Here is a 27,795-nt window from a genome sequence, read left to right on the forward strand (position 1 = left end):
AGAGAAGGGGCGGGCGGGCGGGGGGCTGTGCGGGAGGTGGAACCGTGCATAGTGCGTGGGGTGAGGGGAGAGGGTGTCACTGTGTGGGGTGCGCATCGTGTGTAGTGTGTTGCTTACTGTGACCATACACAGGTGATTCCACGTGTCTGTCCTGTGTGACTGCTGGTGCTCTAGAGGTTGGGCTGCGCGTGTCATTCTCTGTGACCACACGTGTGGGTATTTCTGTGCGTGTAACTGTGTGTGGGTGGGTGTGACCTTTGTGTTAGTTATGGTATGTGATAATTCTGCAGCCACATGCGGCTGTCACGTTGTGTGATGGTGTTTGAGACAGAGACATGGAGGTGCCCAGGAGGGCCTGATACAGCACAAAGGCCCCAGACTGTGTATGATTACACTGTGTGTTGCTTCAGTGACTGTGACTGTGATCATGGATGTGATTGTGTGATACTATGGATGTCTGGACACGTGATTGTATGTGAGAATGTGTTCTCTGTGTGTGCATGTGGGTGTGTGAGAGAATTTAAGCAGGAGACCCCAGCTGGGGACCCAGGACAGGGAGGGTGGTGGCCCAACCTGTGTGCAGGTGAGGCTTTGAGGTTCGCCCGGCCCGTGCTTATTGCCCCCAGCCTGTGACCATGTCCCCTTCAGCTCATCAGACCTTTGCATGCAGCCAGAATGAGCACATTGTCTTCCTTCCCCAGATGCATACTGAGCAGCCAGTAAGGACCATCGCTATTCCAGATGGGACATTGCAATGAAGAGGAGAGGCACAGCCTGCCTTCATGGAGCTGATGTTATTTTAGGGAGGCAGACGGTAATCAAAGAAACAAGAACTGTTTCTGAGGAGTTAGCATCCCAGCTGAGGCCTGAATAAAGGGAAGGACTCAGAATTTTCCAGGTCCTTGAAATGCAAATGCCAAGGCCCCAAGGTGGGTGCAGACAAGGAGGCCCAGCTGGAGTGGATTGAGGGAAGGAGATAGGAAAGGACAGGGTCAGAATGGGGAGGCTCGTAGGGGGCAGATCTTGCAGGGCTTATGGGCCATGAATGGACTTTGATGTCTACCCTGAAAGAGGTGGGAGCCATGGGAAGCCTTTGGGCAGAAGACTGTGCTGTGACTTTAGCTCTGTAGGATTCTTGTGGTGGTTACAAGGGAAGACTGTTGGGGTGAGGGTAGAGGTAGGGAGTCCTGGTTAGCAGAGTAGGTCAGATCACGATGGTGGAGGTAGAGGTGTTGATCAGTGGTCAGATAGAGATCTGTTTTGAAGGTGGAGTGGACAGGGTTAATGGGTTGAAGCGCAGCATCCAAGGGCAGAGCAAGGGTGGCTCAGGACCCTGAAAGTATTTTCGTTTGCTACAGCTGCCATCACAAAATACCACAGGCTGGGTGACTTAAACAATAAACTTTTATTTTCTCACACTCTGGAAGCTGGAAGTCCAAGATCAAAGTGTTGTTGGCAGGGTTGGTTTCTCCTGAGTCTTCCCTCCTTGGTTAGTAGATGGCCACTTTCTTGCTGTGTCCTCACCATGGCCTTTCCTCATTAGCATGCCCCTGGTCTCTCTCTCCCAGTCATACTGGAACAGGGCCTACCCACATGACTTTGTTTAATGTTAATTACCTCTTTAAAGGTCCTATATCCAAATACAGTCACATTCTAGGGCTTAGGTTAGGATATTAACATATGAATTTGGGGGGGACACACTTCATAATGGGTCGAAGGGGCATTGGTATGACTGTGGGGATACTTTCTGGGAGGCTCCTGAGGAGAGGAGAGAGAGGGTAGCATCTAGAGGAGACCCAGGTGCCAGGGAGGAACGAGCCCAGACTGACAGTAGGTGTGGGGTGACCCTGGAAAGTCCATGGAAGCTTCCCTCAGGGCGTTCCTCTCTGTACAGATTGTGAGTCTGTGCTGTTAGAGCTGGGAGGAGTCCTGCCCTTTCCACGGCCTGAGGCCAAGGTATTCTTTGCCTTTAGCACAGCACAAGAAAAGTTTGCTGAAGAACAAGGAATGAATAACTGAATGGCAGATGGACAGACAACTGGATTCTCATTTACCTTCCATATGCACCATGGCCCTTCAACTCCATACTCCAGACCTTGGGAGACCCCTTTTGTGCTTATTCTCTGATTATTCAACCAGTGTTCTAGGCCTCTGGGCTTTCCTGAATAGACTTTCCTTTCTTCCTCTCTGTCTCTTTCTCATCCTCTCCCCAGATTTCAAACCTCATCTTTTTGAGGAAGTGTTCATTTTAACTTGGCACTGTATCAATCAGTTATCCTCTGTAATGAATAGTTTCAACAGTTCAGTTACTGACAGAAATAAGCACTTATTCCTCTCATGAGTCTAAGGATTGGCTATTCTGGTTGGGGCTTGGCTCCAGGCTACAGGTTGGGTCCATCTTTGTTGCACTTGTTTTGTAGGGCTCATGGTGATGGCAGAGATGCCAGCAGGCTTGCGCCCAGGCTCAAGACTAACATACTAGCAATGCCACTCACATTCCATTGGCCAAACGAGTCACATGGCCACACCCAAAGTTAAGGAAAGGGTATCCATGCTGTCTTTAGTGAGAGGAACCACAAATGCGGCCAAAGGTGTGTACACGAGGAGGGGTGAAGAAATGAGCCAGTAATTCCATCCACATCATCAATCCTTTTGATTTCTTTCTTTCAGTTCAGAAAAGTCAACAAAGTTAACATCTGTGATCTTGGTTTCTTTCTGATCAAGGAAGGCGACCACAGAGCATATTCAAGGACCTGCTGCAATCCATCCCGAGGATAATAATGGAGGTCGTCAGAAAAGAGATCTCATGAGGGTCTGTGTTCACACACTTTGGCGCTCCTGAGGCCTACTCGGGGAACCGGAACAGAGGTCCTACTGAGGACATAGGGCAACATTTGCTTTTCTGGGAAAAAGAATTTAAGCAATGGTCAGTCCCCAGCATGGAAAATCCTAGTGTGGGGAGAGGTTACGGAGGCAGTGAGGCTGTGAGGAGTGTCAGGATACCTCTGAGCCTGTCAAACAAAAGAATGTTGCTGTGGAGAAGAAACCACACATGTTAGTCACACGTGGAGGAAGCTTTGAGCAGGTTCCAGAGCCAGATGTGTTGTAGGCAACCTGTGTGGACAGGAAGCCCTGCAGGTGTGGCTTGTGTGGAAAGAGTTTCAAGCAGCACTTGGCCCTCTCTGTGCACTAGGGGACTCGCCCTAGGAAAAGCCTTATCTGTGTAGCACCTGTGGGAAAGTCTTTTTCCCAGTCTGACCGCATTGAGCACCAGAGGATCCATATTGGAGTGAAACCCTCCGAATGCCGTGAGTGTGGAAAAACCTTCATTCAGAGCTCCACACTCACAATGCACCAGAGGACCCACACTGGAGAGAACCAGTACAAATGTAGGCAAAGCCTTCCTGGGGAACTCAGACATGTGGAAACACCTGCAGATTCGCACAGGGGAGAAGCCCTACCAGTGTTGGAATTGTGGGAAAGCCTTCAGGTGGAGCTCGCCCTGATCCACCGTCAGAGGACACACAGTGGTGAGGAGCCGTGTGAGTGTATTGAGTGCGGCAGGCCTTTGGGCAGAGTTCCACACTCAGTGTCACAAGATCCACACAGGCAAGAGGACTTACGAGTGCTTGGACTGTGGCAGAGCCTTTAAAGGCAGCGCAGACCTTGGCCAGCACCAGCGGGGCCGGATGGGTGAGAGGCCCCGTGCCTGGCGGGAGTGTGGCAAGGCCACAAGGCCTTCGTCCAGCGGTCACACCTCAGCCAGCACCGGCGCACCTACACGGGCCAGAAACCCTGCCTGTGCAGGGAGTGTGGCAAGGCCTTCAGCTACAGTTCACACCTGCTTCAGCACCACAGCACCTGGTAGCCGTGCTCTCTCCACTGCCCACATCACCTCCCACCATCTTGAAGGCCTGAGGCATCTCATCTCCCTCCTCCTACACCTCATAGACTCTCATTGCTTCCCTCCCCTTTGCCAGGGTTTGCCCTTTTACCTGGTCCTCTTTCCATATCCTTTCCTCTTTACAAATTGAGGGGACACCTGGGTGGCTCTGTCACTTAAGCATCCGACTCGTGACTTCAGCTCGGGTCATAATCTCACAGTTTGTGAATTCAAGCCCCACATTGGGCTCTGCGCTAACAGGACAGGGCCTGCTTGGGATTCTGTTTCCCTCTCTCTCTCTGCCCCTCCCTGCTTGCTATCTCTCTTTCTCTCAAAATAAATAAAAATTAACTTAAAAAAATAAAAATTAACTTTTTTTGAGCTATAGTTCACATACCTTAAGTTCACCCTTCTAAAGTATACAGTTCACTTTTTAGTATAATCACAAGGTTGTGCAACCATCACTGCTCTCTAATTCCAAAAGGCTTACATCACTCCCAAGACAACCCCCATGCTTATTAGCAGTCACTCTCTATTCCCTCTGCCCCTGGCCTCTGACACCCATTAATCTGCTTTCTGTCTGCATGGATTTTCTTGCTCTGATATTTTGTGTAAATGGCCTCTTAGTATTTTCTGACCACTGACAGACATAGCAAAGGGATCCTAATCCAAGGAACCCTTTGTTTTCCCCAACCAAAACCCAGGTCACCCATCAAGCACTAAACTGGGCTTTGGCCTGTGGGTGGCACTGATCGCCTCTATCTCCTTGGGTCTTCTTGGTCTTCCTTATGGTTTGCTGTCTTCTGTTGTCGAAGGAACAGCCCTAAGATGCTCACTCCCAAAAATCATACCAATAAATCACCTCTTCAGTGGGCTCCTTTTGTGTACCAGTTCTGCCTCTTACTCTCTCCTGCTCAGGCAAATGACTTCACTTCTCTGGTCCTCTACTTCTTTCTCCATAATCTGGAGATAATAAACCTGACTTTGTAACATGGAGATCTGGAGATAAGATACTCTCACCTCTTCTCAGCTGATCATGATACCCTCTGCTTACCTGTGTCCATGGTGAGAGGCAAAGGTGTGCCTGTTCAGACATAGCCATACACTTAGACTCACACAGACATACAGATAACACAACTTGTATCCAGAATATATAAAGAGCTCTTATAACTCAACAACAACAAAACAATTTAAGAATGAGCAAAGGCTACCTAGGTTGTTCCATTGGTTAAGGGTCTGACTCTTGATTTCAGCTCAGGTCATGATCTCATGGGTTCACGAGTTTGAGCCCTGCGTGGGGCTCTGTGCTGACAGTGCAGAGCCTGCTTGGGATTCTCTCTCCCTTTCTCTCTCTGCCCCTCCCCTCCTTGTTCTCTCAATACATAAACAAACAAGCATTAAAAAAAAAAAAAAAAAAAAAAGAATGGGCAAGGACTTAGTAAACATTTCTCCAAAGAAATCAAATGGCCAATAAGCATATGAATGATGCTCAACATCCTTTGTCATCATGGAAATGCAAATTAAAACCACACTGTGGTGGTACTTCACACCCACTGGCTACAATCAGAAAGGCAGGTAGCAATGAGTGTTGGCAAGGAGGTTGAAAAACTGGAACCCTCATCTATTGCTGGTGGGAATGAAGAATGATGCAGCCTTTGTGGAAAACAATTTAGCATTTCCACAAAAAGTCAAACACAGAGTTACCTTATGACCCATCAATTCTAAGAGAACTGAAAACATGTGCCCACACAAAGTGTTCATAGCAGCATTGTTCGTCATAGCCAAAAAGTGGAAATAACCCAATAACCCCCATCAACCAGTGAATGGATAAGCAAAATGTGATCTATTCATACAATGGAATATTATTCAGCCATAGAAAGTAACCCAGTGCTGGGACCCCTGGGTGGCTCAGTTGTTTAAGCGTCCAGCTTCGGCTCAGGTCATGAGCTTGCAGTCTGTGAGTTCGAGCCCCACACTGGGCTGCTGCTGTCAGCTCGGATCCCGTTTTGGATCCTCTGTCCCCCTCTCTCTGACCCTACCCTGATCGTGCTCTCTCTTTCTCAAAAATAATAAATATTAAAAAGAAAAAAAGAAAGTAACGTAGTGCTGACAATGGATGAACCTTGAAAACATTATGCTCAATGAAAGTAGCCAGATGCAAAGGTCACATGTTTTAAGATTCTATTCATATGGAATATCCAGAAAAGGCAAATCTGTAGAGACAGTAGATTAGTGGTTGTCAGGGGCTTGGAGGAGGGGGGATGGAGAGTGACTGCTAATGGATATTGGGTTTTTGTTTGGGGTGATAAAAATGTTCTGGAATTAGTGGTGGTGGCGGCACATCATAGTTAAAACACTACAAACCACTGAATTGTACACTTTAGAAGTGTGAACGTGAATTCCATCTTACTTTAAAAAGCTGTTATAAAAAAAAAATAGACATAGGAGCACCTGGGTGGATAAATCTGTTGAGCGTCTGACTCTTGATTTCAGCTTAGGTCATGATCCCAGGGTCGTGGGATTAAGTCCTCTGTTGGGCTCCACGCTGAGTATGCAGCCTGCTTGAGATTCTATCTGTCCCTCTTCCCCGCTCTCTTTTTCTAGAAAGAAAGAAAGAAAGAAAGAAAGAAAGAAAGAAAGAAAGAAAAGAAAAGAAAGAGAGAAAGAAAGAAAGAAAGAAAGAAAGAAAGAAAGAAAGAAAGAAGAAAAGAAAGAAAAGACACACGTATGAATGCATGCAGACATACCCAGAGGCACCTACTAGAGGCAGGCTCTCCCACCAGCCCAGCAGCCCCTGCCTGGAGGACGTAGCAGCTGCCTGCAGGCCCTGGATTTCATCCCACAGACCATCTCAGCACCAAGGTGGGGCATATACCACCACTGTGTGTGTCAGCCAAATCTCACTCTCAGGACTCCAGGGGGAGAGGCCCAGATGCTCCCTCTGCTAGGTAGCTGCCTTGGCATCCAGGGTCATCCAGCTACCGTGGGGAATGTGTGTGGAAGTGTAGAAGTGTGGGAATGAATGTCAGCAGTGTGCATGTTGTTAAAGTTATTCCTAGCAGCAGTTAAGGTAGTAAAAACAGATTTTATTAAGAAAAACTATTGCAAAGTGGGAAATAGACCTCATTATAGAACTGGGCTCAATTCTGAATCCAGTGAGGACAAGTGGGGATTTATAGTCAGGAAGCAGGGTGGGTACCAGCGGATAAACAGTTACTAAGAGAAAACCTCGGGGCGCCTGGGTGGCTCAGTCAGTTGAGCGTCCAACTCCGGCTCAGGTCATGATCTCACAGTTTGTGAGTTCGAGCCCCACGTCCGGCTCTGTGCTGACAGCTCAGAGCCTGGAGCCTGCTTCAGATTCTCTCTCTCTGCCTCTCCCCTGCTCATGCTCTGTCTCTGTCTTAAAAATAAGTAAAACATTAAAAAAAAATTAAAAAAAAAAAAGAAAATCTCAGGGGTAAGGGGACATTTAACAGGATTCTTGCTGAAGGCAGGCCAGGGGGATCAGACATCACAGGGTGGGGAAGGCGGGGAGGGGGAGGAACCTGAGTAGACAGTGAGAGTGATCATATTTGGAAGGTGGGAAATTCTCCCTAAACTGACTTAGCAAGACTTTTCCTGGAACTAGACTCTATAAGAAAGGACACAGGAGCTCGAGGTTTGAGGCCTCATCAAACTCTCCTCAGAACAGCCTGACTGAAGTTTGGTCATGGAGAGAATCTTTGTCAGCGTGCGAGTGTGTGATGTTGTGTGAGCGTGTGTTCAAGTGCAGATGCACACCCCACCAGTGGCCACCCCAAGGAGTGAACGGAGAGCCCTGAGGCCCCATGGACTCCCCCTTGCCCGGATACCCAGACTCTGCCTCCTGCAGCCAGTGCCCCAGTGCCCACAGCTCTCTGCCCTCCACACAGCATCTGGACAGCTCTTTGCACGCAGATGTTTGATATAAGAACAACACGGGTGAGCAATCAATAGTAACAGGCAAAGAACTTGAAGACCACCTGGCCTTACAGAAAGAATGAATTGCCCTGGGGACATTCTCCGGATAGGCCCCTGCTCCTGTGTGGTGCTGTGTCAGCCTCTGCCCTGACCATCGGGCGCCAGCAGAGCTCAGTCTTTTCCATGTGAAAGCCCAGGCCCCTACAACTGCTGACCTCGCCCCCTGGCCAGCCACACTCCCGCAGGGCCATTCATGCTAGTTGTTGGTTGCACTTCTTTCTCATCACCCGACCACAGCCAATCTGTGACCATCATTCACCTGCCCCAGAGGGAGGCTGCTTCCTGGTGCAACAACACTCGCACCCAACATACGCTTTCTCTACCAGTTAACATGTTAAATCCTTGCAGGCTGGGGGTCACCATCCCCATTTTACAGACAAGGAACATGAGGGACAGAAGCAGAGAGTGAAGACCCAGAACTCATCTGGGGAGGGCTGGGCTCCAAACCCATGGAACTGGTTTTAGCTGGTTACGCCTGACCACCCCTTGAGGGAAGGAAGCAAAGTATGCTGAGGACTGGCACTGTCACATCCCTTCTCGTCCCTCCACCTTGCTGCCAAGACACGGTCCCTGTTTTTACAGAGGCTGAGTGGGCGGCCCACTGCAAGCCTGCCCCATCCATGCCATGTGGTGCCTCAGAGGGTCCCCAGCTGCCCAGGTCTTCCTGCCTCTCAGCCTGGTCCCTGGGGCTCACGCGGAACGCTCTCCCAAGGGTGCACTGCCTGAGGCAGTCTTGCTCCTACAAAACCAAGTTGCCTCTTCTCCTGGGAGACTCCTGAGCATTCTGACCTACACTGCCTCCGGTCAGCTGACACCTCTTCTCTGGTGTGCTGTGGTAGAAGCTGTGACACTTGGCTGGGTAAGGAGGTATCACTGGTCACCAGCTGTGCAGGGTCATTGTGCAATAGAGTAGAACTCAGCAGATCTGGGGTGTCCAAACTGCGTATTACAAAGAATGGATTGGCCCTTGGATGGCAAGCCCTTGGAATATCCTGCCTGATAAGAGTCTTTCCTTACTGGGAGCCTTAGGCTACGTCTGTGATTTATGATGGGGACCTTGAGTCACACTGTACCAGGCTGATCTCTGAGACAGCTTGAGGCTCAGTAACTAAAGTCAGTCATGCAGGCATTCTGCATGTATGTGGTCACCCCCGGTAAATATCAGCAGGCTTGGGTGACCTTCCCTGGCTGCCAGTACTCCATGTGTATTGTCACTCTTAGCAGGAAGTATGGAGCCGTCTGTGTGACTGCACTGGGACAGGACAAATGGCAGCTTGTACCTGGTGTCTCCTGGATTTGTTTGTGTACTTTCTACCTTTGTGATTATAATCTTATCCTTTTCACTATAATAAACAGTATCTCTACCTTTTCTGACTTCTAGGAGTCCTTGTGAGTCACTGAACCTGCAGGTGGTCTTGGGGACTCCCTTACAGTCATTTTGCATGTGGTGTCTCGCTGGTTCACTCACTCATTCCCTGTGGATTTGGGTCCTGCCATGTGACAGGGGATGGGTCTATAGAGGCATGAGACAGGGATGTGTGCTAAAGGGGCTCTAGGTCCAGGGTGGGCTCTGAATGAGGACACGGACAATGACAACACAAGGTCCGTGCCGCCGTGGGGGGCACAAGGGGATTCAGCCAGTGAGGAGGTGCCCTGGAGCTGATACCAAGGACAGGAGACCAAAACAAGCTGGGATTGGACAACAAAGGCTGCCTGTGGGATGGCTGGAAATGAACCTGGAAAGATGGGCTTTGGTGGTTGAGTGCAGCGGCTTCAAGGCCAGACTGTACTCTGATGGCCACAGAGAATCCGAGTGAAGCTGTGCAGAGAAGTGAAAGACCACACCTGTGCTGGGACAAAGGAACGGCTCCAGGAGGCATGTGACCAACGTCTGGACTGAGCAATGGCTGCCCAGCTCCTATTTTTGCCTTTGCCTCAAGTCAGCCAGATGAGGACTTGACCTGCTTTTTCAGGTGCGACCCAATCACCCCGCCATCTCACATTCTCGAGGGAACATTAAATTCTAGAGCTGCCTCCTTACAGTAAATACCCCTGGCATATACTGAAAGGGATGGGGGAACTGTTTGCCACTCTGTCCCTATCTGCTAACTCCCATGTTTTCATCCTGAAAAACGAGTGGCTTCTAGCTGGTGGCCTCAGGCAAGTGGTTTAACTTCTCAAAATCTCAGCTCCTTTTCTATGAAGTGGGGTTAATAATATCTGCACCCCATGGCTGCTGAGAAGATGAAATGGAGTGATGTGTGTAAAGTGCTTATGAAGTGTTAAAGTCTTACACGAATGTCACTGTCTTGACTGATTTTAATGAAGTCTTTGTGCTGAAGCTGATGAATGACACACAAAGTCTTTTTAAAGGTCTGGGCTTTGTGACACACACACATTTCAGCATTATAAACTTACTTTTTGGCAGAGGAACAAAACAAAGCCAAAAAAACAAAAAACAAAAAACAAAAAACAAAAAACAAAAATAACAAAACAACCTCAAACCAAGCCACATGATCTAAAACCATGTGGCCTGAGTTAATACAAGGCACAAACAACTGATAAAAGCATCTTTTAAGTTTTTTGTTTTTAAATTTCATTTTTCCCCCGAGGTAAAAACCAAAATGAACTCTGTTCCAGGCCTGCTGAGAAGACCATCCATACCTGTGGATCTCTCCTACCACCTGGTGGATATCTGTGGAACCCGGAGCATGGAGAATGGGAGGGGCTGTTGTTCCTCTTGAAGGCTCACTCCGCTTTCTCACCGTGTGACCCTGCAGAGAGAAGTGTGTATGATGTGCAAGGGGGCTGCTCTGCACAGTTCCTGCCACTCACAGGGCCCCCTGCTGGATGAAGAACAACACACCAAGGACAGACAGAAGGTCTCTACCCCATCTGGCACATCCCCAGTTCACTGATGGATGAGAACCAAACAATTGCCAAGGGTTTTTTGATAGTTGCTGCACTCACGTGGCATCTCCTGGGAATGAATTCTCCAATGCTGGGCCAGGGATCTGCTCTAGCTGAAGGCTTTCCCACATTTGTGACACTCAAAGGGCTCCTGTCTGGCATGAATCCTCTGATGCAGAACAAGGGCCGCAGCCTCAAGGGAGGTTTTCTGACACAGGCTGCATATGAAGGGCTTGGCACCCACGTGGACGCGCTGGTGATGCGGCTGAAGGCTTTGCTGCATGCATGGCACGCATAGGGCTGTTCCCCCCGTGTGCACCCGGTAGTGCTCAGTGAGGTGTGACATCTGGATGTAAGCCTTGCCACACTCGTTGCACTTGTTGGGCTTCTCCCCGGCGTGTGTCCTGAGGTGGAGGGTGAGGGAGAAGCTCTGCACAAAGGCCCTTCCACAGTCTCCACAAACAAAAGGCTTCTCCCCAGTGTGGATCCTCTTGTGCGGAGTGAGGAATGTGCTCTGGATGAAAGTCCTCCTGCATTTTCCACACATGTGGGGCCGCTCACCCGTGTGCACCCATTGCTGCAGGACCAGGGCTGAAGAATTGCCGAAGGGTTTCCTGTACTCATCGCATGTAAACGGTTTCTCATCACTATGGATCTTGAGGTGCTGGGTCAAGTAGGAGCTCTGGCTGAAGGTCTTCCCACATTCTCCATACGTGTAGGGCCGCTTGCTGGTGTGCACTCACTGGTGCTTGGCCAGGGAGGAACTCTGGCTGAAGGCATGGCCACAGGCATTGCATGCATATGGCTTCTCACCCGTGTATGTCCTCAGGTGCTTGCTGAGGGACTAGATCTAGCTGAAGGCTTTCCCACATTCCTGGCACGTGTATGGCTTCTCTCCTGTGTGGCAGCGCTCGTGCTCGGTCAGGGATGAGCTGAGGCCGAACACCTTGCAGCATGTGTGACACTCATATGGCTGCTCTCTTTTGTGGGTTCTGTGGTGGACCAGGAGGGCCGAGGAGTTGGTGAAGGCTCTGCCACACTCATGACAGGTGAACAGCTTCTCCCCAATGTGGACTCGCTGGTGCTGTACGAGGTGAGTGCTCTGGCTGAAGGCATGCCTGCGCCCACCACAGGTATATGCTTCTTGCCTGTGTGTACCTGCTGGTTCTTGGCCAGGGACGAGTTCTCTCAGAAGCGCTTGCTGCAGTAGCCACACGCATAGGGCTTTTCACCTGTGTGGATGCATGGTGCTTACGAGGCACGAGTTCTTGCTGAAGGCCTGTCCACATTGCCAGCATGTGTACAGCTTCTTGCCAGTGTGGGTTCTCTGGTGCTGAATGACATGTGTGTCTGTCCAAAGGCCTTCCCACACTCCTTGCATGTGCAGGGCTTCCATTTAGTGGGAACCCACTGATAGCCCGCAAGGCATGCGTTCTTGCTAAAGCCATCTTTGCACCCACCATACACCAATGTATCCTCCTCAGTGTGAACTCCTCGTGGGCGACTAAGGCCTGGAAAAGAGCTGAGGGCTTCCATACACATATAGTCTCCTTGTCAGGGCACCCCCGATCTAGGACTGAAACACAGGTGAGGCCCTTCTTGCCAACCTGGCTTGTGAGATCTTGCACCACTGGGGATTGCCCTGATGCTCAACAAGGAATGGGCGCCAGAAGAAAGTTCCTGCAAGGTTCCACTCTGGGCTCTTCTTCCTCTGGCTGCGTGTCACTGCTCGGCAGTGTCTGTCACCTGGCCTTCATGCTCTGTGACTTCTCTCACGATGGTGTGCCAGAAATCCTGCCTTGTGAGTCCCATTGTCATCTGCCCCCGAAGCAGAGCACCTTTGTCTAGAGGTAGCCATGCAGCTCGGGGCCCAGGCTTTGAGCCTGAAAAATAAGCAAAGAAGTATGCTCAGGATCCAACCTGAACATGCACAGCCAATCGGGAAGATGGACAGAACCGCAGCAGTCAGACTGGACAGTGCAGGTATGTGGCTTTCAGCAGGGCTCTTGCAGTTGAGGACAGAAGAGTGAATGGATCAGGGTCTGGAAGACCACCCACAGGCTTGGTGATTCCTCACACAGTTCTCAGCACAGAGTCATACTCACGGTTGTGACTGATTAGAGCAAAAGGACACCAGGCAAAATCAACAAAGGGAAAAGGCGCAGGGGCAGAGTCCTCTCCCAGTGGAGCCACACAGCATGCACCTAACCCCTCCAGCTCTGGATTCTGACACTGAAGTGTTGTGTTGTCTACAGTTTGTCAGAGGCTCAGAGCTTAGGGTTTTACTGGAGGCTGGCCATGCAGGCACTGGCTGTGTAGCACGTACCAAAATTCCGGGATCCCAGAAGGAAAGTAGGGATTCAGTGTAAATCAAGTTGTTTGTACAAATGGCTTGGGTGCAGTGAGCCATTCTTATCGTTTAGGGAATGGGGGGATCCTACCATAATCCAAGTTGCCAGACACCAGCCAAAGGCCAACCCTGTGCTAGGCCTCTCTGAGAATGGTGGCCTCATGCCTGCTGTCAACTCTCTTCTGCCCAGTAGGGAGGAAAAGTGGTAGAACAGAGCACAGAAAGTCATGGGCCAAGGCCACCGAGAGCTGCCTCACCTGTCAGCTGCCACTATTTTACAACCACGCCCTCACTAGAACAGGGCCTGGTCAACAGAATGGAAAACAGAAACCTGCACGCGAATGCTCATAGAGAACAATTCTTTTTTTTTTTTTTTTTAATGTTTTTTTATTTCTGAAGGGGAGAGAGACAGAGCATGAGCGGGGGTGGGGCAGAGAGAGAGGGAGATACAGAATCTGAAGCAGGCTCCAGGCTCCAAGCTATCAGCACAGAGCCTGACATTGGGTTCAAACTCACAAGCTGTGAGATCATGACCTGAGCCGAAATTGGATGCTTAACCAATTGAGCCACCCAGTTGCCCCTCATAGAGAACTATTCTTAAGGGTTAGAAGCCAGATACAGAAAGGCCACCATAGTAACACATGTATCTTTGTGAAAAATAAGTGAATTTATATGTATCTATATGAATATATTTATATAAACTTCACTTATATGAAAAGTTCAGAAGATGCAAATCATAGAGACAGAAGACAGATTAGTGGCTGTCAGATGCTGGGGGAAGTGAACGAAGAGACTGTTAAATGACTGTCGGGTTTGTTTTCAGGCTCCTGCACCTACTAGCTCTTTTCTGTTGGATATACACTGCACCTCCTTGCCCCAGGAGGAGAAATAAACTGATCTGAAGCATGGTGACTGTAGTTATAACACTGTACTATATGCTAGAAATTTCCTAAGACAGTTAGTTGGGAATGTAAGCATTCCCACCACAGAAAAAAACATCGCAACTATGTGAGGAGATGGATATATCTATTATTTGGATTGTGGTAATCATTTCACAATGTATATCAAAACACCATGTTCTACACTTTAAATATACACAATTTTTAACTGTCAATTATACGTCAAAGTTAGGGGGAGAAATTAATAAAAAAACCTGACCTGATAGACCTTTACTTCACTCACCTGGACCTCTCAGAACATCTGTCTCCATAGTCCAGGGGTCTTCCCACTGTTCCAGCTTGGAGATCACATCTGGTTTGCAGCCGGGGAGTCCTGCCTATAGTTAGAAAGTAGAAGGGAAATGTTGGTGCTGTTGTCACAAGCCAGCCAGAACCCAACAGGCCCAGTAATGCAGTGTGTGTGCCTCAGGCACAGTAGAGGTCTCTCCCTGGTGATGTGGGAAAGGGTGTCCACTCTGCACAGAAGGGACCCAACTGGGGGACACAGGTCAGAGCAAGGACCTATCTGGGTGTGGGTTACTGGGGACAAGGCAGGGGATAAATACACCCATGTAGTGAACACATGTGGAAACAGACATGTGACATGGATGAAGAAGAGACAGGGAAACCTCACCCAGGGACCCAAGTTGCTGTAGTTCCTCAGCATCACATCATGGTACAGGATCCTCTGTGTGGGGCCCAGAAGCCCCCATTCCTCCCATGTGAAGTCCACCACCACATCCCTAAATGTCACCGGCTTCTGAAACATCCCACATGCAGTGGCTCAGCCGTGGGTACTGTCTGGCCAGAGCCAGCCCCATAAGGAACAGCAGAATGTGAATGCTCTGGGAAACATCCTATGGTCATGGTTGGAGGGGTGGCTCATTCTGTGAGTGGCACTATTATCACCTTGACACTGGGTGCCATGGTCCTACCTGAATAGTTGTGTCTTCTCTGTTAAAGTTTTACCCCTCAGTGAAAAGGCATTTGGAAGTAGGGTCCTTGGCGGGGATTAGGTTTAGATGAGGTCATGAGGATGAGGACCCAGGATGGGACTAGTGCCCTCATAAGAAGAGGGAAAAACCAAAGTGTGCATGTTCTCACCTTGCTTTCTACCCAGTGTGTGAGGACACAGAGAGAAGGCAGCTTGTGTGCAAGCCAGGAAGAGAGCTCTCAGCAGAACCCAGGCCTGCTGGCACCCTCATCTTGGACTTCTAGCCTTCAAAACTGTGAGAACTAACTTTGTCGATTAAGCCACAGAGTTCATGGTATTTTGTTATGGGAGTCTAAACAGATTAAAGCACAATGATTTTGGGTGCCTGGGTGGCTCAGTCGATTGAGCATCCGACTCTTGGTTTTGGCTCTGGTCACGATCCACGGTTCATAGGTTTGAGCCCCACATTGGGCTCCAAGCTGACAGTGCAGGGCCTGCTTGGGATTCTCTCTCTTTCCCTCTCTCTCTGCCCCCCGCCCCCCGCTCGCGCTCTCTCTCTCTTTCTCTCTCTCTCTCTCTCACACACACACACACACACACACACACACACACTCAAGATAAATAAATACAACGTTAAAAAAAAAGAATTGAACTTAAAAAAAAAAAAAAAAAGACACAGTGATTCCTCATCACTTCCCAAAACACTCAGCTTTGTGGCCACCAGAGGGACAGCTGGATGGCCCTTACCAGCCCCCCACAAAGACATCTATTACACCTGCATGGTCTGCATCCCCTTTAAGGTTGGGCAGGGGAGGCTTGGAGGATGGGATGGCATCTGACACCAGCCACATGTGCTCCGAGGCCATTAAGTGTCCCCAACCTGAATTTTACTGCTCCACAGTGGCACTCCTAGCTTGTGGCAATAATCCCTCTGCCTGTGTGTGTGGCTGTCTTCTTGGGGACCCCGTTAAAAAAAGGGCCTGTCAGGAGGCAGCACTTTCAGAGCAACTACTTACCACCCAAAATCCCCAACCACCTATCTAGACACTGCTCATGCCACCATTCATTCATTTGCCTGTTAATATCTTCCAGGTGTCTGTACATGCCAGGCTCTGCTCTGTCCCTTTCCTGGATCCTGGATAAACAGTGTGACCATAAACAGCCTGTGTCCCAGATCTTCCCAGGCATGGGACTTCCTCCAAGGTGCCTTAGATTGACAGGGTCATTAAGCGCCACCCTGGAGTGAAGACAGAAGGAAGACAGGAGGAATGGCCAGGGCAGAGGAAGGCACCTTGTCCCAGAACTCATGCTCCTTGGGGGTTGCGGCTCTAGTCCTGTGCTGAGGAGTAGAAGTATCACAGAAGCAAGGGCAGAAAGGAGTATGCCTGCTGGGACTGCTGGCATTATGGGAAACTCATGTGGAAGCCATCTGCTGGGAATGCAGCATCTTGGGCCTTGGGCTCGTCCTCCTTGACACTCCCCTGAAAAGGAAGAACTGCGGGAGGGCAGGAGATATGAGAGAGGCCAGATCTGCCCTCAGGTCTCAGAGACACAAGCCCCAGAGGCCCCTCACCTCACATCCCTCCCCTCACGGGCCACTAGCCTCTCTCCCAGGGGCTCCAGCCCTCCCAGTCCAGACCCTCCCACAAGTGTTGCTCCTGCTTACCTTCCAGGGCTTGGCAGAACCAGAGCCCCTAACATACGGCAGGCATGCTGTGGGCCCCTTACATCAGCTCACTTGATCCTCACTCTGTTCCTGAGAGTGATGGTTAGGATCAACACTACCAGACCCATCTTACACTAAGGAAACTAGGCGTCAAGGGGGAAGACGCTTGCTTGAATTGAGCTTCTGCGGGGAAGCACCCCCACATGTCCCCACCCATGACCAACCAAGATAATGAGTCCTGTGGAGAAGGCTGTATCCACGTGGACCCATACCCCCCAGAATTAGTCTGGGGATGTGGCAGCCCACCTGGGCTCTGGTGAAGGGGTCTATATAGCTGCCATGGACCCATGGTGATCCAGAGGATGAAAAATACTTGGAGTAGGAAGCCCAGAAACTGCAGTTCCACCATGTGCCACTAACTGGCCACATCCCTGCTCTGGACCTATTTCTTCTTGGGTACAAAAAGGACAGGAGGATGGATGGCATTAAGTCTCAGAAAGCCTTTGTGAAATATAATATAACACAGGAACACCTCATGGTGCCCCTGCTGCCAGAAGCCACACCACCTTTACACCCTCCATCCTGTCCTGGCTTCCAGGCTGGGAAGGGGGTCACTGAGCTCAGGCCTCCACAGTAAGTGGCCCTCTGATTCAACGCTTGGAAGTTGGGCCTCAGACCCCCGCCTCTAAAACAGAAACTACCCATGAGCCTAGGCTGAGTCCCTATGGGCATCTGTGGCTCCACACCACGCCCAGGCTGCAAACTTCTCAAGGGGTTATTGTCCAATGCTGGCCAAGTTCCCTAACATGAGGAAAAAGAGGTACTATCATCACCCTCTTATACAAGTGGGGAAAGGGGGCCACAGAGAGATTAAATCAAAGGTGTGAAGCAAGTGATAGGTGAGGATGTGAACTCAGGTAGTCAGTCAGACTTGAGTCTATGCTCTCAAAAAGATACACTGTTAATAGAGGTATGAGTGCTCAGCTCAATCAGTTTTGACCAATGTACACATCTGTGTAGCAACCATCCAGACTAAGCTCTAGAACTTTCTGAGGATGGAAATGTCCTGGAGCTGTGCTGTCCAATTCAGCAGCCATATGTCCCATGTGGCTCCTGAACAGCAAAAAACACAGGTGGTGTGACTGAGAAACTGGATGTGTAATTTGAAGTCTAACTGATTCACATTTTAATATCTACATGTGGCTGTTAGCTACCATTTTGGACAGCTCAGCACTAGGACTTTTCAGAACTATGGACAGCTCCCACCAGGCACACTTTCCAGGCAAAGCCCTACCCAGCCCCAGGGTGATTGCTGCTGGGATTTCTGACAGCACACATGAGCTGTGCCTATTCTTGAACTTTATACAAAGTAAATCGTATGCTGTGTAATAGTCTGAGGATTCAGCCCCATGCTATCAGTTTTATGGACATCACTGGTAGCAGACACCTGTCAGGATGCCTCTACAGAGACTGTTTGGGGACAAAGTGAGATACCAAGTAGGCAAGTGCTCAGAAGAGGGGAAAAGCGATAGTCCCAGCTGTCTTGAATTCAGTTCCTGACAGACTCCCAGTAGGGAAGGGCTGATGTGAGGCCTTTTGCCCCTCCGCACAGGGGTGAAAGTGGAGAAATGATCCCTGGGGCCCTGATGCACCCAGTACCCACACCTTCCTCCCAGTGTCATTCCTAGACTGGAGACAGTGAGTGTGAGGGATAAGTGGAGTCTGTCAGACCTAGAATCAAATCCACCTTACCACTCTCTGCTGGGTGACCTTGGGTTGTTCAATCCCCTGAGGCCTGGGTTTTTTATCTGTAAAACTGGGTAATAGTGAAGGCTGTTTATTCATTCATTCAACAAATACTCCATGGACTGTGCACGATATCATGAAACTTGCAGTCTATGATGAATGGGAACAAGTATAAAGTCTTCAAATGTGTAAAAAACACATGTGTAAAATGTGTAAAAGTGCTAAAAAAAAAAAACCCATAATGTAGATGTGTGTGGCACCTGTTTTGGGTCAGGTGGTTAGGGAGGGCCTCTGAGGTAATACCTAAATTTAAATGCTATTCAGCAACCAGGGGGTGGGCCAAGGGAGAGCTATAGGTGAGGCCTGTAAACAGGAAGAAGTCAGGTCATGCAGGGCTCAGAAGGCATGGGAAGTGTGGATCTGGTCAAATTAGGGGTCAGCAAACTCGGCTCCACTTACTGCCTATTTCTGCAGAGACCATGAGCTGAGAATAGTTTTTCCATTTTTAAGTGGTTGGGAGGGAAAAGTCATCAGATTAATGTTAAGTGAAATTCAGATTTCAGCATTCAGTGAAGTTCTGGATTTCATCAGGACAAAAAAAAAAAAAAACGTGTGGGTATGTGTTTTCTCTCTCGTTAGATAAGTATCTACTTGATTTGACATCCTTGGTTTTGCCTCTTGGCCTGCAAAGCTGAGAACATTTGCTACCCAGTGCTTTACAGGGAGAGATTGCCGACCTGCTGTGACAGCCAGGGCAGGGACGGAAGGTTTAAGGTAGAGGTGGCCTCACTGTTCAGGGTGTAAAGACCCCTCTGGTGCTGTGTGGAGAGCAACAGAGGGGGCAGGGGGAGGCAGGAGACCTGTGAAGAGGTGACAGTCTGGACTAGGCTGAGAATGGCAGGGCAGCAGAGTGAAGGCAGCAGGAGCAGCGCATGTTTTGAGGAAGATCTAGTTTCTGAAAATGTCCAGCCCTGTGACCACCACCCTGCCATGTGCCTCACCTGGCTCCTCAGGTTCCATTGCCTGCTACTCTGCTCCGTCTCTGGGCTGCTTGACCTCAGCAGTTACAGGACAGGGGGCATGCGGTCTTAGTCCCAGACAAAGAGCCCAGGTTGTGGGAGAGAGCCACCGCCTCCTCCCATCTACTCCCATATGGCAGTCAGGCTTCTGGCACTCACTTAGGGGCTCAGGGCTGGAATTCTGGAAAATGGAGCACTGCTGGGTGAGCAAAGGCAACAGGGAGTGGGTGTGGCCATACACGTGGGCTTCCCTGGGACAGACCCAACTGCTTCCTTCCCCCAAATGGAAAACACATGTCTACACAAAAACCTGTAAGTGAATGTTTACAGCAGCATTATTTGGGTAAACAAACTGGTATATCCATATAATGGAGTATTACTCAGCTATAAAAATAAATGAAGTACTGACACATAGCACAACATGGATGGACTTTAAAAACATGCTCATGGGGCGCCTGGGTGGCTCAGTCGGTTAAGCGGCCGACTTCAGCTCAGGTCACGATCTCACGGTCCGTGAGTTCGAGCCCCGCGTCGGGCTCTGGGCTGACAGCTCGGAGCCCGGAGCCTGCTTCCGATTCTGTGTCTCCCTCTCTCTCTGCCCCTCCCCCGTTCATGCTCTGTCTCTCTCTGTCTCAAAAATAAACAAAACGTTAAAAAAATAAATAAAAAAAAAATAAACATGCTCAGTGAAAAAAGCCAGACACAACAAACCCATAGATTGTATGGTCCCATTTAATTTATATCACATGTCCGGAACAGTGAAAGATTAATTAAGAGAGAATTAACAGAAAGATTAATGGTTGCCAGAGGCTGCGGAAAAGGGGAATGGGGAGTGATAGCTAAGGGGTATGGGCCATAAGCACGCACCTGAGTTCACACCTGCAGACACAAAGGAGGTGTCACACACACAAAACACCCCTTCCCCACACAGACATGCACCGTGACACACCTGACCACTCACACACACCTGAAGTCTCATCTGCACACACAAATGGTGTCACACATGGGGCGCCTGGGTGGCTCAGTCGGTTGAGCATCTGACTTCGGCTCAGGTCATGATCTTACAGTTCATGAGTTCGAGCCCCGCGTCAGGCTCTGTGCTGACAGCTCAGAGCCTGGAGCCTGCTTTAGATTCTGTGTCTCCCTCTCTCTGCTCCTTCCCTGCTCATGCTCTGTCTCTGTCTCCCAAAAATGAATAAACATTAAAATTAAAAAACACACACACACACACACACACAAATGGTGTCACACATGCAATACGCTCTTCTCTGACATGCACCAGCGGTAACATGCCCAGTCAAATGCACATACCTGAGGTCACACTGCAGACACAGGCAAGGGCTGTGCTGGGGTCCCCACACACAGGAGGTCTCATCTGCCCACACACGTGGTGCTTCGTATGCAATACACCCTTCACTTCTGAAACGCACAGGTGGTGACACACTCAGCCACGTGCACACACCTGAGGACACACCTACACAGACAAGTGACGCACTGGGTCCCCCCCCCCCCCCCCCCCCCCCCCATCTCATATACACACTCGGGTGGTACCTGACATGCAAGACAGCCCTCCTCTGACACGCACACGTGCAGTGTCACACTCGGCCACACACAGCTGAGGTCTCATGGGCACGCATAGGTCTCTTCCTCATACCCTGCGGCACGCGCACACGGTCCCTCCTCTCTCCCCTCCCCCACCTCCCCGCGACCCATCGCCGGGCCCGCGCTCCCCTCCGAGCCCCACCCGGCCACCAGTCACTCCCGCTGCGTACACGCGGAACTCGTCGTCCCTCACACTCACGAAAGCCACCACGCCGGGACCGCAGACTCACCTCTGCCGCGGGCCCCTGTCAGAGGCGGGCAGCGCCGCCAGCCGCCAGCCTCCGCACACGCCGAAGGCACTTCCGGCTCTCACTTCCGCCGACGGCCCGCGCTCTGCTCGGGACTGGACCTCGGAGGGGGCCCTGCCCGCTGCATACCAGGGGCCGGCACAGGTGACTCGCCTTGTGGGAAATGGAGTCCAGAGGGCGACGAGCCACGAAGGGAGCGTGGGAACGTGTTGATGAGCCGCTGTCGCGGGGGACCAGACGGATATGAACACGCATGGATCTATGTAAGTTCTTGCAGATATGCAGCGGACTTTTTTCTTTCCCTTCGCACACTCACGTACGCCCACACTCGTCTAACTATAGTTTGGGGTATTCCCACCCCCCCCCTCCCAACCCCTGAGCCCTGTGCATCCTGTAAAGCTTCAGCAAATGCCCTCTAAGAACCAGTAATTCTTCCAATTACTCAAGAAACTCAAGAAACCACACCATTACCTTCTATATAGTCATATGCTCATTTCTCCCAATTACGTCCTTTTTGTTTTCATTTTTTAGTGAAGCCCGCATAGAAAACCATGCACAGCACTCTGCTGTGCCTGGTGGAGTCGACTCCTGATGTGCAGGCTAACCTTCTCTACCCTTCCTTCCCACTAGTCAGTTGATCACAAGGGGAGATCAAAGAAATCAGCCACTTATCTTAGACTAGAATTGTGCAAGAGCTTTCTAAGGTTGAGGGAGATGTTCTATTTGTAACTACTGAGCAGTTGGAATGTGGCTAATGTGATTGAAGAACTCAATATTTACTAATTTTGGGTGAATTTAAAATTACATCTAAATAGCTATACCTAGCTAGTGATTACGATGGACAACTTGGTACATCTAGATGTTCACCTTGGATCTCCTTACAAGGAGACCTATAGGAGACTGTTCTTTAGACGATGCAGATTTCTTACCAGTTACCTTTTGCACAAATGACTTGAATCTCTCTGAGGATGTACAAGGAGATACTGAAAATGGGGAACTTGGCTGTTGGCCACAATTTACGTGTGGGCATAATTTGGGCTGATACAGGGAATTTAATAAAATAACTTAGAAATATATGTGCTAAAATAGCTTGCAGGAAAATGTGTGAAGTCAAAGCTATTTTATACTTAACTGGTTCCATTAACTCAAGGTTCATGCATGTGTGCCTATATAAGAACAGGTGTGGCTAAGAATTTAGTGTGTGTGTGTATGACAGAAAACAATGAAACCAATTATCAAACTTACTTTAACTTGAAAGAGTTGAGATTTTTAATTTAAATTTATTTTTTGAACTGGTAATACTTTTACATATTTCAAAATTCCAAAAATACCAAAAGATATAAAGTGAAAATCATTCCTCATCCCTTTCCCCCCACTTCTCCTCCCCAAGAGCAACTAGTATGCTTGGTTACTTTATACCCTTAGGAGATATTGTGTATGTGTGTGTATGTGTGTGTAAGCAAAGGATTTTTTACACAAATGGAAACATACTTTACATACTGTTTTACACCTTTTCATTTAACAACGTATCTTGGAGCTCTTTCCCATATTAGTACATAAAGACAGTCCCCATTTTTAAGACTGTGTCATGCTCCATTCCAGCAATCACTAACCCAGTTCCCCAGGGTGGACACTGAGGTTGTTTACAAATTTTACTTCTGAAATCAATACCATAGTGAAACCATGTACAGTCTACAATGTACAAATATATCTCCCAGCAACAGGTTTACTGAGACAAAGAGTTTGTGTATTTATAATTTTAATTTTTATTAAAAAAATTTTTTTTAATGTTTTATTTTTGAGAGAGAGAGAGACAGAGTATTAGTGGGGGAGGGGCAGAGAGAGAGGGAGACACATTATCTGAGAAGCGGGATCCTGGCTCTGAGTTGTCAGCACAGAGCCTGACATGGGGTTTGAACTTGTGAACCACGAGATCATGAAGTCGAAGTCTGAAGCTTATCAGACTGAGCCACCCAGGCACCCTGTGTGTGTCTGTAATTTTAGATAGCAACTGATAAGCTGCCCTTCACAGAGGCTGTATCACTTTTTACTCTCCCTGGAAACATGTAGAAAAGACTCCCCCACTTTTGGATAAAAGTCAAGGCTGGTAAAATGCTAGGTGGTCATGCTCCTACAACCCTCCTGAAAGGTAATTTAAAAAGCTACATGAGATTCATGGCCAGAGGAAAATGCTCAAAAAAACCCCAAAACAGTTAAGAAGCATGTGTTACTAGGATTAGTAACTAGTTACTAGAAAGGATTCCAATTTTCTAAACACGACACGACTAGAAATATATTTTTTGTGAGTATAAGATCTATATACCCACATGTACACTCTATGTATACATTTATATTGTTATGAAAAAATTACAAGGGAAATTAACAAAATCTTAATGGTAATACCATCTCTGGATAGTGGAAGTATGAGGAATTAAATTTTACTTTTGTGCATCTTCCATGTTTTACAGTAAAGAATTTGCATTACTTTTATAAACTGATAAAGCCACGTATTCCGTAGTTTATAGTAACTTCCTCTGAAGAGTTTATCTGACTGTTTCAAAACATCTATAAGGAAATCGGTAGGAACATTATGCCTAGAAAACACGACCCGAAATGAGAAATGAAACATTTGTAATCATCTCTGCTGCCTGGAGAGGGAGGCGAGTGACAAGTTTGTTCCCAGCTAACCCACTGAGGCCACTGTAACCTCAGCCCACCCAGCAACCATTCTGAGACCTTTAGGAGCTGCCATTTTGTGGGCCAAGGTGGAGGGAAAGGGACAATTGTAGGCCTGGCTTCCACAGCTGCCTAGAACCATGAAGTTACCACTGGAGCTCCCCTCCACATAGGGCACTGATAGGTAGAACATTCCCGAAGCTGCACCCCACACCATTGATGGGGAAGGGAAGAAGAATGGTCAAAAGTGGGGCTTATCTATGTTTTATGATGTCCATGATAAAATGCTAAAATTAAAAAAACTTTTTTTTAATGTTTATTTATTTTTGACAGAGAGAGAGAGACAGAGCACAAGTGGGGGAGGGGCAGAGAGAGCGAGAGAGAGACACAGAATCCAAAGCAGGCTCCAGGCTCTGAGCTGTCAGCACAGAGCCCAACACAGGGCTCGAACTCACAGACCGCGAGATCATGACCTGAGCCAAAGTCGGACACTCAACTGACTGAGCCACCCAGGCGCCCCTACAGTGCTAAAATTTAGATTACTCAGAAAAATAAGTAGATTCTTTTTTTTTTTCTCACACCAATTAGGAATGCTGCAAAATGGTCAAAAAGACTACTATAAGACACATTGGGTATAAATTTTTTTTGTGTGTATTTATTTCTGAGACAGAGCATGAGTGGGGGAGGGGCAGAGAGAGAGGGAGACACAGAATCAGAAGTAGGCTCCAGGCTCTGAGCTATCAGCACAGTGCCCGATGCGGGGCTCGAACTCACAAACTGTGAGATCATGACCTGAGCCGAAGTCGGTCGCTCAACCAACTGAGCCACTCAGGCGCCCCTAGACACATTGGGTATAAATCAGTTAATGATATCATTTGTTAAAATCAAAGGTATAGGACTGTTAGTGCAGCCCTGATCAATTTAGACTCTGGAAAAGTTGGCTGTAGTTCTGGGCATGGTTTCTTTACTTTGGCGTATTTGGGGCTAGGTAATTCTTTGTTGAGGGACGGTCTTGGGCATTAGAAGGTGTTCAGCAGCATCCACTAGTTGCCAAGTGGCACCCCACTGTTCTGCCAGTTATGACAACCAAAAATGTCTCCAGACATCACTAGATGTCTCCTGGAGGACAAATCCACCCCTGATGGAAAACCTCTGGCTTAAGCAACGCTGGCAATTTCAAGGCAACGGCTTTCAAAAGGATCTGTGACATGCCCAGGGAATGTAGCAGAATTTCATGGGGGCCTTTTTGTCTTTTGCTCTGGGCATGGGTGCAGCTGACATGTGGGTGGGGGCCAAGTGTGCTCTTGTGAAGTGCAGAGCTGGCTCCTGTGGACCATGTACAAATCTGTGAAACAAGTCTGTCATGTGTGAACTGAGATCCTAAGTCAACTTCACATAGAAACACAAATTAACCCTGCACGCTTAGAATTTTATACAGAATTTTCCAGAAATGCAATGGTATTTTGTTTTGTCCAAAACTTTTGCAAAAGTTAGTCACCACTTAGGAAAATCACATCCCATACTGGAATGCCACTCAGACTATTTCCATGACCAATACCATATCCCATATGCCAGACGGCACTTGCAATGCCCCAGGTAGGTGTTCAGGCACAACGGCCCACACAGTCACGTGGAGAGGTACCGCACCAACTCAGTCCACATCACTCTACCATAAATTACTTTTGTTTTAATTATGCTTTACAAAAAGGGGCGGTATATCGATTTTTTACAGTACATGTGTGTGGGTTACATTACCTATGAATTCATTTTGCAGTAATGGAGGGAACAGCACAAAACACGTGTGGTTAAAGGGGGCACTGGGCTTGGCAGATTTGAGAACCATCAATCTCCAATATTTGGGAAGCACCATTTCTTTAAGAATCAGAGGTCACTTTAGACGTTTCTACCCCCAGTCCCCCTTTCTGTGAATGCACTATGTGGACTTACCACATTTTTGTACCTGTGGTTCAAAAGTCATCTGTAGAGTTTCTCTCCTACGAGGATTCTCTGATGTCAAATAACACAGAAGCACCCATGGAAGACTCTTCAACCCCAATGACGTGAACCGGGTTTTTTTCTTGCATGATTTCATGGATGTCAAACAAGGCAAGCGCTCGGCTCGAGGGCTGTCCTGCCTTTGTCCCACCCCCAGGGTTCTCGCTGGAGTGTGTGTGCTGATGCCGGGCAAGGTGTGAGCCCCGGGCAAAGGACTGCTCAAGCCGTCGCCGGTTCCGGCCCTGGGACTCCTCTCTGGTGTGAGTTATCTGGTGTCGGATGAGGTGCGAGCTCTGAATAAAACATTTCCCACAATGATTACACTTAAAAGGCCTGTCGCTTCGGTGAGCCCTCTCATCTGGATTCAAAGGTGGGTCACAGCCGAGGGCTTCTGCCCACTCATGCTTCGTCAGGGCTGGCGTCTGCTCGAAGATCAGCCTCTGGCGGCACTCGTAGGGCTTCTCCCCAGCATGCTTTCGCTGGTGCTGGGCCAGGGAGGAGCTGTGCCTGAAGCCCTTCCCACAGTGGTTGCACTCATAGGGCCTCTCCTCTGTGTGTGTCCTCAGATGCAGGAAGAGGCACGTGGTCCGTGAGAAGGACTTCCCACACACGCTGCAAGTGTATGGCTTCTCCCCAGTGTGTGTCCGCTTATGCCGGCCCAGGGAGGAGTTCTGGTTGAAGGCCCGCCCACAGTCCTGACATTCATAGGGTTTCTCCCCGGTGTGAATTCTCCGATGGACAGTAAGGTGTGTGCTATGGCAGAAAGACTTCCCACACTCAGCACATTTATAGGGCTTGTCTCCCGTGTGGATTCGCTCATGCTGAACCAGGGAGGAGTTCTGGCTGAAGGCTTTCCCACACTCTTTGCACATATAAGGCCTCTCTCCCGTGTGAATCCTCTTATGCACTGTGAGATGTGCGTTATGATTAAACGACTTCCCACAGTCTGTACATTTGTAGGGTTTATCCTGTACTTGGCTTCGGGTGAGTTCTGTAATGGGAATGGCCTGACTGGAAGCTTTGCTACAGTCACTGCTGTCACACGGCCCTTTGCCGGAGGAGCCTGTCTGCTGGACTGAGCTTGAGTTACCTTCCGAGTTTATAGCCTGTGAGTCGTAAGCACAGAGAGAGTCTCTCCTAGAAGTCTCCGAGGATGGATCTGGGTTTGCATTCAGGACACTGTTTTCCCCAGGTCTGAAACTTTCATAGCTTTTATCTTGAACTGGTACTTCCTCAAGACTAACTTCCAATTGCCTCAAATTATCCTGTTCCTTCTCAGGCACCTGTACCTGGCGCTCACGTTCCCAGTGTTTCCCTAGTGTGGTGGGACAGGGAGTGTCCCTCAGGAAGCCTTCCCTTTCCGCAACATGGGATGGCTCCTCCTCAAGAAGGCCCTGCTTCTTGGGTGACGCTTGGCTTTCGGGTCCAGGTTCCCAGCCTAAAAGAGTACCAAAGAGCTGAGGAAGTTGGTGGAAAAAACACAGAGAGGACACGTTGGGCCTCCATCCTTACTACTCCTCCCACCTCTAGGAAAATCTCAGTTCTGCTCCTGTGCAGACACCAAGTGCCTCATCTGCAGAAACAGTCTCATGCTTTCATTCGTTCGACAAAAATCTCCCAAGTACCTGCCACAGGCCCAGGCACTGGCCTTAGACAAGGGGCTGGCAGACTACAGCCCCCAACTACGAGTATTTTTTATGTTTTTAAGGGCTGCAGGAAAAAAAGAGAAGGGTGTATGACAGAAGCAGAATTCTAAAGATGTCCCTGGCTGTGCAATCAGACACTCATCTAGGTACTGCCAGGAAGGGACTTGGCAGGTGACTCATCAG

At 49.0% G+C, this 27,795-nt stretch overlaps 2 protein-coding genes across 4 annotated transcripts in view; both read right to left on the minus strand.

Moving 5' to 3' along the window:
- Nucleotides 1-1,634: 1,634 nt before the first annotated feature.
- On the minus strand, nucleotides 1,635-20,949 carry LOC125915864 (uncharacterized). 3 transcript variants are annotated; one of them, XR_007455764.1, is made up of 5 exons: nucleotides 20,757-20,949; nucleotides 14,325-14,418; nucleotides 10,547-10,656; nucleotides 6,335-6,483; nucleotides 1,635-2,902 (listed from the first exon to the last, which is right to left on the minus strand). XR_007455764.1 is itself a non-coding variant. In XM_049621915.1 (2 exons), exons 1-2 carry the CDS (start codon nucleotides 11,435-11,437, stop codon nucleotides 10,297-10,299), a joined length of 945 nt encoding a protein of 314 aa, XP_049477872.1. In that variant the 5' UTR covers nucleotides 11,438-12,863; the 3' UTR covers nucleotides 10,184-10,296. The 3 variants fall into 3 exon arrangements, 1 of the variants encoding a protein (XP_049477872.1); XR_007455763.1 differs by lacking the exon at nucleotides 1,635-2,902 and having other exon boundaries at nucleotides 5,547-6,483; XM_049621915.1 differs by lacking the exons at nucleotides 1,635-2,902; nucleotides 6,335-6,483; nucleotides 14,325-14,418; nucleotides 20,757-20,949 and adding an exon at nucleotides 10,853-12,863 and having other exon boundaries at nucleotides 10,184-10,656.
- Nucleotides 20,950-25,638: 4,689 nt separating this feature from the next.
- The window catches only part of LOC125915817 (zinc finger protein 8-like), a 40,381-nt gene continuing 38,224 nt past the window's right edge, over nucleotides 25,639-27,795 (minus strand). The window contains exon 4 of the mRNA XM_049621839.1: nucleotides 25,639-27,404. Within this exon, the coding sequence (XP_049477796.1) occupies nucleotides 25,966-27,404 (1,439 nt within the window). The 3' untranslated portion in view covers nucleotides 25,639-25,965. The remainder of the gene's footprint in view (nucleotides 27,405-27,795) is intronic.

Source organism: Panthera uncia (genome assembly GCF_023721935.1).
Source record: "Panthera uncia isolate 11264 chromosome E2 unlocalized genomic scaffold, Puncia_PCG_1.0 HiC_scaffold_19, whole genome shotgun sequence".
Lineage (NCBI taxonomy): Eukaryota > Metazoa > Chordata > Mammalia > Carnivora > Felidae > Panthera > Panthera uncia.

What these genes read in the sequence shown, in the direction of transcription:
- LOC125915864 (XM_049621915.1), bottom strand. Translation starts at nt 11,437, where the DNA reads ATGAGAAACCGTTTACATGCGATGAGTACAGGAAACCCTTCGGCAATT. An exon ending in TCATTCCCAGGAGATGCCAC is followed by an intron (nt 10,657 to 10,852) that starts GTGAGTGCAGCA and finishes TTCTCTCTGCAG; the next exon opens with GGTCACACGGTGAGAAAGCG.